The 14,076-nt window shown below is 44.0% G+C and overlaps 2 protein-coding genes across 3 annotated transcripts; one reads left to right on the top strand and one right to left on the bottom strand.

The window, feature by feature from the left end:
• Positions 1-612: 612 nt before the first annotated feature.
• Positions 613-4,835, bottom strand: LOC117398521 (RNA-binding protein lark). 2 transcript variants are annotated; one of them, XM_034915274.2, is made up of 2 exons: positions 4,726-4,835; positions 613-3,428 (listed from the first exon to the last, which is right to left on the bottom strand). In XM_034915274.2, exon 2 carries the CDS (start codon positions 3,310-3,312, stop codon positions 2,365-2,367), a length of 948 nt encoding a protein of 315 aa, XP_034771165.2. In that variant the 5' UTR covers positions 3,313-3,428; positions 4,726-4,835; the 3' UTR covers positions 613-2,364. The 2 variants fall into 2 exon arrangements, with proteins under 2 accessions (XP_034771165.2, XP_033853347.3); XM_033997456.3 differs by having other exon boundaries at positions 613-3,433.
• Positions 4,836-7,174: 2,339 nt separating this feature from the next.
• On the top strand, positions 7,175-12,677 carry LOC117398526 (basic leucine zipper transcriptional factor ATF-like 3). The gene is made up of 3 exons (XM_034915234.2): positions 7,175-7,571; positions 8,316-8,420; positions 10,675-12,677. The coding sequence occupies exons 1-3, from the start codon at positions 7,467-7,469 to the stop codon at positions 10,912-10,914; spliced, it is 450 nt and encodes a 149-aa protein (XP_034771125.2). The 5' UTR covers positions 7,175-7,466; the 3' UTR covers positions 10,915-12,677.
• The last annotated feature ends 1,399 nt before the right edge of the window (positions 12,678-14,076 follow it).

Genomic DNA, 14,076 nt, shown 5'->3' on the forward strand with positions numbered 1-14,076 from the left:
AGAAAAATCTAACATGAAATACTTACTGTATGACTATCACGGCTTCCGGTAGACTTTTTTTGTGATATAATTTCTTTAAAATAAAATGATCTAGATGATGTTTATATAGTTAATTTTTTGTATTAGGTCTAAAATTCTAGGCGATACTATAACTTTTGTCCACAAGCCAGATGAGTCTGGCTGGGCAAATGATTTAACCAGTTCAAAACTTAACTGGTCACTTTAATAATATGGCTCAAAGAATGTTTCCCAGGACCGGGTGCTCTAACCGTGTGAATTAAATACACTTACCTTTGCTGCCAGCCTTTTGGAGTTCTCTGGCAATTCTTCACAGGGGAGTTTAAACGTTTTATCCAGGTGTTTCTCTCTTGCCCTGCCCCCCTCCTCCTCCTCCACCAATCCACAAGTCTTTCAACCCCATGTGTGTTTTTTTTATCCAATAGCGGGCGCAATGCCCACGACAAGCCCCTCCCACCCACCGACCCAAACCCACGACCTCATCAACCAATGAGGCGGTCGGCCGGTATTGCACGGGGCGTGCGTTTTTGTATATAAAAGAAGTCGGGGGGGGGGGGAAAAATTAAAAGGCATACGATCAAAGAAACCCAGCAATCGTAGACAGGAAACTTTTATTTTTTTTGACACAACATCGATCACTGATTGACCTCCCCCAACTAAAATCGAAAGCCGTCAAAATAAAATTATATATATACTTGAATAACAAATGTGGTGTAAGCTTTTACAAAATCGTTCTTGTTTAAGCGCAAAACAGTGGTTGAATGACAAATGATAATAATAATAATAATAACAGGCAGAACGTCATCTTTCTATGGATCTAGATTAACGACCTATATTATATTGGTTCGTTGCAATAGGTTACAGAGGAGTCACATGCTTTTTTCGTTCAGTAATAGAATCATAGAACAAAAACGGAAGTGGCGATTACACAGAGAGAGAGAGAGAGAGCAAGAGAGAGAAACAGGAACCAAAATATGTTGGCTTCGTTTTTGTTTTGTACACACAATTACGGTTTACAATCGTTGTCAAATCCTTTAACAAATATTAAAGCAAAAAAAAAACAATAAAAACGTTGATGCAGTCGAACGTCCGGAACGTCAGGTTCGTAACAAAACAAAAGGCGGACATTTTTTGTTTCTTTTTATTGAAAGGAACGGCGACTTTTAAAAATGCGTGCTGGTTGTGCCTTGCAGTTTGCCGTATCCGAAACGTTCGAATGAATTTTGCCGTCAGTTTTTTTTTTAAGCGAATCCCCAGTCTTTCGGTTGAATCTTCGTTCGTTCGTTTGTTCGTGTGTGTGTGTGTGTGGCTGTGGAATTGGAGAGAGGGATGGGAGAGGGGAGTGGGGGGGACGGGGGGGGGGCAGCTGGATAGGATTTTTTTTTTCAACCCCCCCCCCAAAAAGATTTCTTCCCGACTTTAAAAGATCACGTACAGCGAGATCAAGGAAGAGGCTATTAAAACATTTCAAAGCTTTGATCGGTTTGATTCTAGAAGTTATCACCATCACCTTCATATGGGTTGTACTGTAATGGCTGGAAAAGGATTAAGGCAACTGTTGTTTCATGGGGGGGTAAATCCTCAGTGATTTCTCTCAGCGCCTGTTTTTCTGGGTTGATAGTTGAGAAGTCTATTGCTCTTGCTGGACAGATACTGAATCCAGTGTTTGTTTTCATGGTCGAGTGCAGCAGCAGTCCGTACCACAAATTAAAATATAAAAAACGGGTTTTTAAAGGGTGCCGACAGACAAAAAACTCAAATTGTGCTTGAGATGACAGAGCTGGAAATCAGATTCCTATCGCACAGCAGTGTGATCCAGTCCAGGTTTTACTGCTACCAGCTTGATCAGCCCCCAGTGTGTCTAGCTAACAAGCTCAGGTGTGTCTGATTGTTAAACTCCCAGTGAAACCAGGACTGGATCACACTGCTGTGTAATGGGAGGCTTACTTCAATCACTGGATATAGAGTGGATTAAAATGTTTTTTTTGTGTTTCAATTACAGAAACCCAAAAGGCAGTGACAATGGCAAACAAAATAAAATTAAATAAAATTCAAAAAAAAATCTACAATTGCTAGCGGTTCGTAGCCAGTCTGGGTTTGTAAACCTGCAATTCATTATTACTATTATTTTTAATTAAAAAAATAAATAAAAAATTGGACTGCTATTGCACTCAAGTCATGAAAATATTTTTTTTTTTTGGTTTTTTGGGGGGGAGATTTTATTACTTAAAAAAAAAAAACTATTTATAAAAACAAAATTTAATTTCGCTGAACACCAACTGCTGAACGCCAAGACAGAAACTAAACTCTACATACTACGCTATTTCTTTCAACCCAAAAAACATTTTAATAGCCTCTTGTGAACCCGTTGCTGTACTTATCCAAGTAGTCATCCTTGTCGAACCCTGAACCCAGGGAGTAGCGCGAGGAGAGGAGCCCCCCGTATTCCCGGCTGCGACTGTAGGCTGCTGCGGCGGAGGAGGGAGGGGGCGGGGGTGGGGGCAGCAGGGTCCTCCTGCTTCCCAGAGGGCTGCGCTCCCTGTAGTAGGAGGGCGGGGGAGGGGGCGGTGGGGGGAGCCTCCTCTCGTAGGGGTCCCGCGCTGCGTAGTAGCGGGAGGAGTAGGGCTCGTAGCGCGGGCTCCTCTCGTACGCCTCCCGTTCGTAGTAGGCTCTGGGCGGGGGGGGAGGCGGGAGGGGAGGGAGGCGCCCCCGGGGGTGGTAGTAATCGGCAGGGGGGTGAGGAGGAGGCAGGTAGTGAGGGTGGTGGTGGTGGTGGTGAGGAGGAGGGGGTGGGTGAGGGTAGGGGTGATCGTAAGGGCCATACTCCTCCTCTCCGTCGTCCGCCTGGTGGCTGCGGGACAGGGAGACGTAGATCTTCTGCCCTTCCAGCTTGGTGCGGTTGAGCTCGGCGATGGCCTCCAGGGCCTCCTTCTCCCTCTGCATGTGAACGAAGGCGTAGTTCTTCACGATGTCGCACTCCACCACCTTGCCGTAGCGCTGGAAGAGCTCCTTGATCTTGGCCGTGGTGGCGGTGGGGGCCACGTTGCCCACGTGGACCTTGGTGGCGTTGCGCATCTTGGTGGTGGCGTACTCCACGGTGATGCGGGAGCCGTTGAGCTCGTGCTTGTGCAGAGCGGCGATGGCCTGGGTGGCCTCGTCCTCCTTCTCCATGTGGATGAAGCCGTAGTTCTTCAGGATGTCGCAGTCGGACACCTCGCCGTGGCGCTGGAACAGAGCCCGCAGCTCCTCCTCCGTGGTGGAGGCGTTCACGTTGCCCACGAAGATCTTCACCATCTTTGTGGATCGTTTAGCGGTGGGGGGGGGGGGTATTTGTTTCCCTGGGGGTGGTGGTGGTGGTGCGGGGGCAGTGTTTTTGGGAGCTTTTTGTTATGCCAGGCGGTAGGGTAAAGCTATTCTGCGAGAGAAGATAAAGAAATGCTTTGTTATTCACTTTTGAAGTTTCGATAGGTGTTTATTTAACCAGGACCCTTGAGATCTCATTTAGAAAAAGGGGGTTCTGGCACGAGAAGGCAGCAAGAAAAGACATTATAAAATCAATGGAAAAAGCAGACAAATCATATATATCAGGAGATGGAAATAAGGAGGTTATGTGACTTGATATTTCACAGCACTTTCACCCGTTCCTGGTTTTACTAGCAGCTTGATCAGCCCCCAGTGTGTCTAGCTAACAAGCTCAGGTGTGTGATTATTAAACTCCCAGTGAAACCAGGACTGGATCACACTGCTGTGCAACGAGGGTCTTAATCTCATTCATTTATATTAGATAGATAGATAGATACACACACCAAACTTAAGTAATAGTAAATGTGCAAAAGTACAACAAATATGTAAGTATTGAGCATGTTTCGGTCATGGGTTCTTCATCAGCTATGGACTCGATGGCATTTTCGCTGAAGGAGGACTCATGACCGAAACATGCTCAATGCTTTTGTATTTATGTTGTACGTTGTTCCTATTTACAATTACTTCAAAGTATCCCCCCCCCCCCTCAATATTCTAGTGTGCATTGTACATACAGAACACATTGAATGAAAAAACACACATTTAATATATATATAATTTTTTTCTGTCGAGAACAAAACATTTTTCGTTGACAAGGCTGCTACTGAACAGAAACCAAACATGCACATTAACATTCAAATTCGTATTTGTCTTGGCTTTAAAACCACATTATTGAAATGAGAAAGCGCCTCGTTTTAACACAGGGCGTTTGCAAACTGCCTGCGTTTATTTCAGTCATCGTAAGCGACATAAAATCTAAACCAAACACACATACAAAAATAAATAGAGAAAGCGAATCAGCACACCTAAGATATAAATCGACCTACATATTTCAAACCACATTAGAAACGAAGTTTAACGTGTTTTTTTTGTGGGCCTGTCTAAGGTATTGGATAAATTCTCTAGCGCAAATAACACTGTATAAAATAAATAATCCTCCTTTCTATATCAAATTACTACCATTACTATCAGCAGTATGTGTTTTAAGAACAATAATAATAACAAAACAATGAGACAAAATTATCAGTCACTAGGCCTCACGACCATTCAACCCTTGAATTCAAATGTTCTCGAGTCAAACCGGCATTTTACAACAAAAACCGCTGTCAGCGGAACTTAATCTGGTACCGAATCGGGAAAATGGTTAAAAACAGAGTCGATTACAAACACAAACAACGACATTACCGCTTACGCTCCGGCTGCAGCCTCTGTCCGCTTCGACCTCCTCCTGATAAATATGGCTGCGAGTCCTTTTGTCACCAAGGCGAACCCCACCAATCGAAAAACAACTTTATTGACAGCTGCGCAAACACACACGGACACACGCGCAAGTGTAGTTATAGCAACCGCCCCCCCCCCCCCCCCTCTGCAAATTGTACTTTGCCCGGAAGACAAACGGTCAGGACCCAATTTTTCCTCTTAACAAATGCAATAGATTGACTTGCATTAAATGCATCAGATCAGAACGGGTTAAAGTAAACGGATTACACAAATCTATTAAATCAGATTTAAAATAAATATATTATACATCCACCTAGATAATTTGCTGTGCATTTGCCATAGCGTACCATTGTTTTGCCATGTATTTTTAAAATATGCTTTACCAGACCTCTCTGTGCTTTACAATCCTTCCCTATGCTTTACCAGACCTCTCTGTGCTTTACAATGCTCCCCTATGCTTTACCAGACCTCTCTGTGCTTTACAATGCTTCCCTATGCTTTACCAGACCTCTCTGTGCTTTACAATGCTTCCCTATGCTTTACCAGACCTCTCTGTGCTTTACAATGCTTCCCTATGCTTTACCATACCTCTGTGCTTTACAATGCTTCCCTATGCTTTACCAGACCTCTCTGTGCTTTACAATGCTTCCCTATGCTTTACCAGACCTCTATGTGCTTTACAATGCTTCCCTATGCTTTACCAGACCTCTCTGTGCTTTACAATGCTTCCCCTATGCTTTACCAGACCTCTCTGTGCTTTACAATGCTTCCCTATGCTTTACCAGACCTCTCTGTGCTTTACAATGCTTCCCTATGCTTTACCAGACCTCTCTGTGCTTTACAGTGCTTCCCTATGCTTTACCAGACCTCTCTGTGCTTTACAATGCTTCCCTATGCTTTACCAGACCTCTCTGTGCTTTACAATGCTTCCCTATGCTTTACCAGACCTCTCTGTGCTTTACAATGCTTCCCTATGCTTTACCAGACCTCTCTGTGCTTTACAATGCTTCCCCTATGCTTTACCAGACCTCTCTGTGCTTTACAATGCTTCCCTATGCTTTACCAGACCTCTCTGTGCTTTACAATGCTTCCCTATGCTTTACCAGACCGCTCTGTGCTTTACAATGCTTCCCTATGCTTTACCAGACCTCTCTGTGCTTTACAATGCTTCCCTATGCTTTACCAGACCTCTCTGTGCTTTACAATGCTTCCCCTATGCTTTACCAGACCTCTCTGTGCTTTACAATGCTTCCCTATGCTTTACCAGACCTCTCTGTGCTTTACAATGCTTCCCTATGCTTTACCAGACCTCTCTGTGCTTTACAATGCTTCCCTATGCTTTACCAGACCTCTCTGTGCTTTACAATGCTTCACTATGCTTTAACAATTCAAACAAATGATAACTTGATAACTTCTAAAGTAGAATTATGTTACTTTATCGTAACTTTAGCTTTAGAAAAGAAAAAAAAACGCGTGTAACTTTTTATGGCTGCAGTTGCGCTTGTGTTTACCGGAATATCGTTCAGTTGTACTGCATTTTATTGGCGCTGTAAAACAATTAAAAAGCATCTCTTTCACAATCAACAAAACTGGGAACGTGAAAAGTGAACATATAGTCATGCATATAAAACGATACAACCCATTAAAAGTTGCTAAATATAGGAATGGGTGGAGTTACTACATACCGGAAAGACAGAAAAAAAAAAAACGGATTTCACAATTATTTTTTTTTGTCCACACCGGAAACAGTAAAACCCCGACTAGATTTTGCAATTTTGTAGTATAGATCAAACTGTTATGGGAGTCTTGTTTCTAGTCGTTTTAACATTGAATATATATATATATATATATATATATATATATATATATATATATATATATATATATATATATATATATATATATATATATAACAATTATATTTTTGATATCAGCAATTCAATTTCTGATATTAAAAAATACAGTAGTTGGGTCCCATTTTTTGTATCTCCTTACAAGAGAACTGTTGATAATGATATGAAAAAAAAAAAGATTTCAAAATCGCAATGGTCGATATCAAAAACGAAGCAGACTTGTTAAAAGGATTGCTACAAATGCACGCTTGGACCCGGTACTGTTCCAACCCACAACACAGCGAGTGCCGGTGTTGAGAAGTCTCAAGAGAAGAAAAAGCGACACTGCCTTTCAAAACAAGCCCCAAAACAAGCGGAACCCCATATAAGGGTGTTTATGCAAATTCCAGCCCGCGACTCTCAACCCAGCCGCGACTCTGAAAATAAAACAAGCCCAGTCCGCTTATTCTAAGACGTTCTTATACGTGCCCCAAAGCAGCTTACGTTAAATACGTCAGCGGGCTATTGATCTGAATCAAAGGCCGCTTCTGTTGTGTAAACACAGAGGCGGGTCTAGATGGGAAATCCAATTCTGGGGGCGGAGTCTTGAGAAATTCCCAACACGTGAATTCTCGAAAAGGCTTTCCTGTCGACTTGGCTTCTGAGCAACGCCAGCGTTTACAATAAACCGAAACCTTTCAGATCAAATAAAAATGTAGTGGCCGGATTGTACGCGTTCAGTGTGTGTGTGTGTGTGTGTGAGAGAGCGTGTGGAGCCGTGCAAACACACAAGCGGGGCAGGAGAGCATGCTGCGTGCAGAATCGACCTAGCACAATATTCATAATAATAATATTATATTATTGCATAGCTGGATGCCAGAAAAAGTCATGTATTTGTCTGGGATGGACTCACCTGGCGGGGTTCATTTACAATCGACATCAGAAGACGATGGCAGTTCGCAAGGGACTTCTGATTTGGTAATTATTTTTTTTTTAATATATTTTAATTTTTTATTTGGAGAAAAAAATATTGCATCTAAATAACAACACATTTTCTTGCTATAAATGTATCATGTTGAATTATTTCTCGCTTTTGTGCTCCGTGCACACGTGAAATATTTCCATATGGCGTGTGCAAGGGTTAACTGTGTTTGCATAAATTTGTAGCTCATTTGAAACATTTTGCGTGTTAGCATTTTCGTTCAGAAGTAGACCATTTTAAAATAAGCGGGCACCATTAGATCTGCCATACATAAGATTGCGTTGCATTAAGAATTTTGCAGGCGATGTTTTTTGTTTCCCAAAATAGAAAATGCATCGGTGCTCGGTTCAGTGGTTAAAGAAAAGGGCTTGTAACCAGGAGGTCCCCGGTTCAAATCCCACCTCAGCCACTGACTCATTGTGTGACCCTGAGTAAGTCACTTCACCTCCTTGTGCTCCGTCTTTCGGGTGAGACGTTGTTGTAAGTGACTCTGCAGCTGATGCATAGTTCACACACCCTAGTCTCTGTAAGTCGCCTTGGATAAAGGCGTCTGCTAAATAAACAAACAAAGACTCAACACACATTTCATTAACGTGACCTAAAACCTGCATGTATTTGATTTCATAGACCGTACGAACACGCCTTGCGATGCAAACACAAACCACCGAGCGCTGCGGTTCAGACAGTATCGCAGTTATAATACAACACGAATTATATGCACATGTTATGTCTGTTTCCAGAATTTCAAACACGGTGACAGAAAAATGACCCGAAGAGCGAAAAACAGAGCCGCCGCACAGAAAAGCCGTCAGAAACACACGGAGAGGGCGGATAGTCTACACCAGGTAACAGCGAAGACACCGTGACGTCACTAACCCCGCATCCTCTTCCCTTTCACCCATATGCGCGCTTGGGTTCAAAGGCAGAGCATATCCGATGACTGTATGTCTTGCTGCAACTGGTATTTTAAAGAATGGAGGGCGGCTTATTATATTATAACTCTCTGTGCTTTACAATGCTTCCCTATGCTTTACCAGACCTCTCTGTGCTTTACAATGCTTCCCTATGCTTTACCAGACCTCTCTGTGCTTTACAATGCTTCCCTATGCTTTACCAGACCTCTCTGTGCTTTACAATGTTTCCCTGTGCTTTACCAGACCTCTCTGTGCTTTACAATGCTTCCCTATGCTTTACCAGACCTCTCTGTGCTTTACAATGCTTCCCTATGCTTTACCACACCTCTCTGTGCTTTACAATGCTTCCCTATGCTTTACCATACCTCTCTGTGCTTTACAATGCTTCCCTATGCTTTACCAGACCTCTCTGTGCTTTACAATGCTTCCCTATGCTTTCCCAGACCTCTCTGTGCTTTACAATGCTTCCCTATGCTTTACCAGACCTCTCTGTGCTTTACAATGCTCCCCTATGCTTTACCAGACCTCTCTGTGCTTTACAATGCTTCCCTATGCTTTACCACACCTCAGTGCTTTATTACACTTGGCTATGCTTTTACTCTAGAGAGATAGCTGCTGTATATTTAAACAGTGTTGCTGCTGAAGTGTTTGAGTGGAAACGTCTGTGTGCGTGTTGGTTGAGTTTCTTGCACGGCTTTGAGAAGCCTGATGTTGATGGAAGGCACGCTTCAGGGCCCTAGCCGTTTCCTTTAAGTCAGCTGACCTCCTCGGCTCTCTGCTGAGTCCCAGGACGGAAGTTCAGCAATGCTGTGGCAGCTGGCGGAGAGAGCCAATGAGGGTTGAGCTGGGTGGGGCTCCACCCCCTCTACATTCCAAGCTCCACCCCCTCTACACTCCAAGCTCCACCCCCTCCACACTCCAAGCTCACACACAGAGGGGAATTCCAGGGAGAGAGAGTTCAGGGCTGGGAATCAGACTCCTATTGCACAGCAGTGTGATCCATTCCAGGTTTTACTGCTACCAGCTTGATCTTATTATTAAACTCGTAACGAAACCAGGGATGGATTAAACCGCTACGCAATGGGAGCACGTCCCTGAAGTCTATCAACTATTTTTTTTTAAGGGTCCTCATTTAAGAAACAGGGATCCTTATGCTCTGTCTGTCTGGATTGTAATTCTCCTGCATGAACAAGCTTTGTTTTTTTTGTCCTCAAGTCGTTTCTTACCCTGTAAGGGGATTTCAGGTGTTCTGCAATGCTCTGTCTGTGATGTGTTTCTGCAGGCTAGTGTTAACAGGACTCCTGCAAATACCCGTGTGTGATTACACTGAGCTCCAGGCAGGCATGTTCAAGCTTGCGTTCCTGACAGGCATTTCGCTTGTTGCTTCGCTGCGTTAAACCCTAGTGGCACTTTAATGAATACTCCCTTCACGCTCGCTCCACTGCACAGCATAATGGACGCATTTTGCAATCGCTTTGTCTAGACTGAGTGCGCGCTTTCTGTAAAAGCTGCGGGACTCTTATGAAAGTTTCCCACAGTAAAAGAACATCAAAGTGTTATAAAGCACAGGGAAAGCATGGTGAAGCACAGGGAGGCATTGTAAAGCACAGAGGGGTCTGGTAAAGCATAGGGAAGCATTGTAAAGCACAGAGAGGTCTGGTAAAGCATAGGGAAGCATTGTAAAGCACAGAGAGGTCTGGTAAAGCATAGGGAAGCATTGTAAAGCACAGAGAGGTGTGGTAAAGCATAGGGAAGCATTGTAAAGCACAGAGAGGTCTGGTAAAGCACAGGGAAGCATTGTAAAGCACAGAGAGGTCTGGTAAAGCATAGGCAAGCATTGTAAAGAACAGAGAGGTCTGGTAAAGCATAGGGAAGCATTGTAAAGCACAGAGAGGTGTGGTAAAGCATAGGGAAGCATTGTAAAGCACAGAGAGGTCTGGTAAAGCACAGGGAAGCATTGTAAAGCACAGAGAGGTCTGGTAAAGCATAGGCAAGCATTGTAAAGAACAGAGAGGTCTGGTAAAGCATAGGGAAGCATTGTAAAGCACAGAGAGGTCTGGTAAAGCATAGGGAAGCATTGTAAAGCACAGAGAGGTCTGGTAAAGCATAGGGAAGCACTGTAAAGCACAGGGAAGCATTGTAAAGCACAATGATGACCTGACGATTGTTCCTCTCTGTGTTGCAGGAGCTGGAAAACCTGGAAAAGGAGAACAGTGCCTTCCAGAAAGAGATTGCAGGACTGAGAAGAGAGCTGGAGCAATACAACAAAGTCCTGGAGGAGCACAAAGCCACGTGCACGCTGCTGCACGGCTATGAGGTTCAGAGCCTGAACTCTGGGCTGTGCACCAGGGGCCAGCCCACCCCCGAAACTGACATCCTCGCCTCCAACTGGCCCGACCTGAGCTTTTTTTATCCTGTGTTGTGAGGAGAGCGGACGACCACCGTCGATTTGTAGCAATTCTAATATAAAAGCGGGGTCTAGTTTCAAATGCCGTAGAACAGGGCTTCTCGAACCCGGTCCGGGGGGACCCCCTGTGTCTGCTGGTTTTCATTCCAGCCGAGCTCTTAATTACTCAACTAGACCTTTACTTGAAATGATCGTTTGCTGAATTGGAGACCTTTTTAATTGTTTTCAGTTCTTGAGCAGCTGCAGATTTCAAGTTAGCAATTTAAGATTTGAGAAGTAACTTTTTAAGAACTGTTTAAGAACTGAAAACAAGGAAGAAAGGTCTAATTCAGCAAATGATCAGTTCAGTGAAGGGTCTAGTTAAGTAATTAAGAGCTTGATTGGAATAAGAACCGGCAGACACAGCAGAGGGGGCCCCCAGGACTGAGTTTGAGAAGTCCTGCCGTAGAGTAAGTAGCTTCGTTTTTGAATTGCTGTTTTTTTTTATTTTTTATATATTCCCCTCGCTGTTTTGCCGTCACTTTGAGTGATTCTGGGTTAGGCTGGTTTCCAGCATTGGGTTCTCTTTTAAAATCTTGCCTTTACCTTGGCTTTGAGCTGCTTTGACCTTGTCTGGAGAATCATAAGTGCCAGGACCTGAACAGCCTGCCTCGTGTGTGGTGGGGGTGGTGGGGGGGGGCTGACAGAGTTGAAAGGTCGCACTGGGGGCATCCAAGCAGTTAGGAGCCTCCAGACAAGCCAAAAGCAGCTCAGAGCCCGTCAAAGGCAGATTTGACAGAATCTTGACAATAGCTCAGTATTGCAAACACCATAAAACATTAAGGGGACTATTTTTTTGCTGCTCGCTGTCATCTGAATCATCGTGCTGTTTTTTTTTTTTCTGTTGCGGTCTCCGACTGCCGTTTAAGTACTGCTACTGGTCCAAGGTCGGCCATACGCAGGCAATATAACCCGCAAGCCCCTTCAGCCAATCAGAACGGACAGCAGGAGAGCCTTATCCAATCAGAAGAGCATTAGACACGGGCGGGACGTCGGGTGAACCCGCCCTACAGACGATTTGTTCTTCCGACCCGGGGATTCCACTCGGCCAAAATCGGCAGGGACCGTTTCTCCTCGCCGGCACTACAGCGCACCCTGCTGGCCATTACGGGAACTCACGCGGACACCTGCAGGGCTTGTCCTCCAGGGGGCGGGAGATCACATCCGCTGCGGAGCTGCCGGGTGGAAAGAGGCGACTGGTTCTGGGGATCGGAGGATGTTCTGATGAGCTTGAGTTCAGCTCCTGATGCTGCGGGTGAAGGGAACACGACAGGACACTAAATTGGGGAGAAAACACACACACACACACACACTGTGTGTACACTTGTGCACAATCACACAACATTACTATCACACACACCCACACGTGTGCATAGCATTAAGTAGCTCACCTGAGATCTACTAACAAGTTTAAATGTAGCTGAGGAACTTTTATACTGATATACTGTTTTTAGATATTGAATATATATATATATATATATATACACTATATAATATAGTTTTAATGTGTGCTTCTGTTGTATACTTTTCTCAATAACCAAACCGAGTCTCCATTGAATAGGCACTGAAGAGTACATTATGTTTGCCATTGCATGATTTCATAGGGTTGTTCTGCCCCCTGTTAAATAACGGAAGGGAATCAGACTCCTATTGCACAGCAGTGTGATCCATTCCAGGTTTTACTGCTACCAGCTTGATCAGCCCCCAGTGTGTCTAGCTAACAAGGGGACAGGTCAGTTATATAGGGGGGGGGAGGAGGAGGGTAAATAAACAAGGAGGGAGGGGAGGGGAGGGGAGGGGAGGGGAGGGGGGGGGGGGTTGAGATTTGCCGTGTTGTAACGCTTGTAATGCTTTTTACATGAGTGGCAATACACAGAGCACTTACCTACCTCATGGTACCTGAGTAATATGGAGCGCCATTGTGAAACTGCAGAGGGTAAAGTTAGTATATATAAAAATAAATAAAAAAACTAACAATAACTTGAAGCTACTTTTTCTTATAAAACTTATAGCTATGGTAGCTTTGCAGTTTTTTTTTAAATATGCTTTACAATGCTTCCCTGTGCTTTACCACACCTCTCTCTGCTTTACCATACCTCTCTGTGCTTTACCATACCTCTCTGTGCTTTACCATACCTCTCTGTGCTTTACCACACCTCTCTGTGCTTTACCACACCTCTCTGAGCTTTACAATGCTTCCCTATGCTTTACCAGACCTCTCTGTGCTTTACAATGCTTCCCTATGCTTTACCACACCTCTCTGTGCTTTACAATGCTTCCCTATGCTTTACCACACCTCTCTGTGCTTTACAATGCTTCCCTATGCTTTACCAGACCTCTCTGTGCTTTACAATGCTTCCCTATGCTTTACCAGACCTCTCTGTGCTTTACAATGCTTCCCTATGCTTTACCAGACCTCTCTGTGCTTTACAATGCTTCCCTATGCTTTACCAGACCTCTCTGTGCTTTACAATGCTTCCCTATGCTTTACCAGACCTCTCTGTGCTTTACAATGCTTCCCTATGCTTTACCAGACCTCTCTGTGCTTTACAATGCTCCCCTATGCTTTCCCAGACCTCTCTGTGCTTTACAATGCTTCTCTATGCTTTACCACACCTCTCTGTGCTTTACAATGCTTCCCTATGCTTTACCAGACCTCTCTGTGCTTTACAATGCTTCCATATACTTTACCAGACCTCTCTGTGCTTTACAATGCTTCCCTATGCTTTACCAGACCTCTCTGTGCTTTACAATGCTTCCCTATGCTTTACCACACCTCTCTGTGCTTTACAATGCTTCCCTATGCTTTACCAGACCTCTCTGTGCTTTACAATGCTTCCCTATGCTTTACCATACAATTTTTTTTAAAAACAGTCCTTAACAAAAAACACATTCATCAAAACAATATGTTTAGCCTCATGTTTTGGGGGGGGGGGGTGAGGGGGGGGGGACAAATTTGTTATTAATAAAATGAATATTGCTAAAAATGTAATCCATTTTATATAAAGGGTAGTTACAAGAATGGTTGTATTAGGAGGCGTGTTTTATAATGATGTCATGTTGTATTTAGTTACATATACACTGTAAATGCACATCCATATGTACACACACAGACATGTATAATGTTGAGTAATCCATTCC

This window comes from Acipenser ruthenus, chromosome 51 (genome assembly GCF_902713425.1).
Source record: "Acipenser ruthenus chromosome 51, fAciRut3.2 maternal haplotype, whole genome shotgun sequence".
Taxonomy (NCBI): Eukaryota; Metazoa; Chordata; class Actinopteri; order Acipenseriformes; family Acipenseridae; genus Acipenser; species Acipenser ruthenus.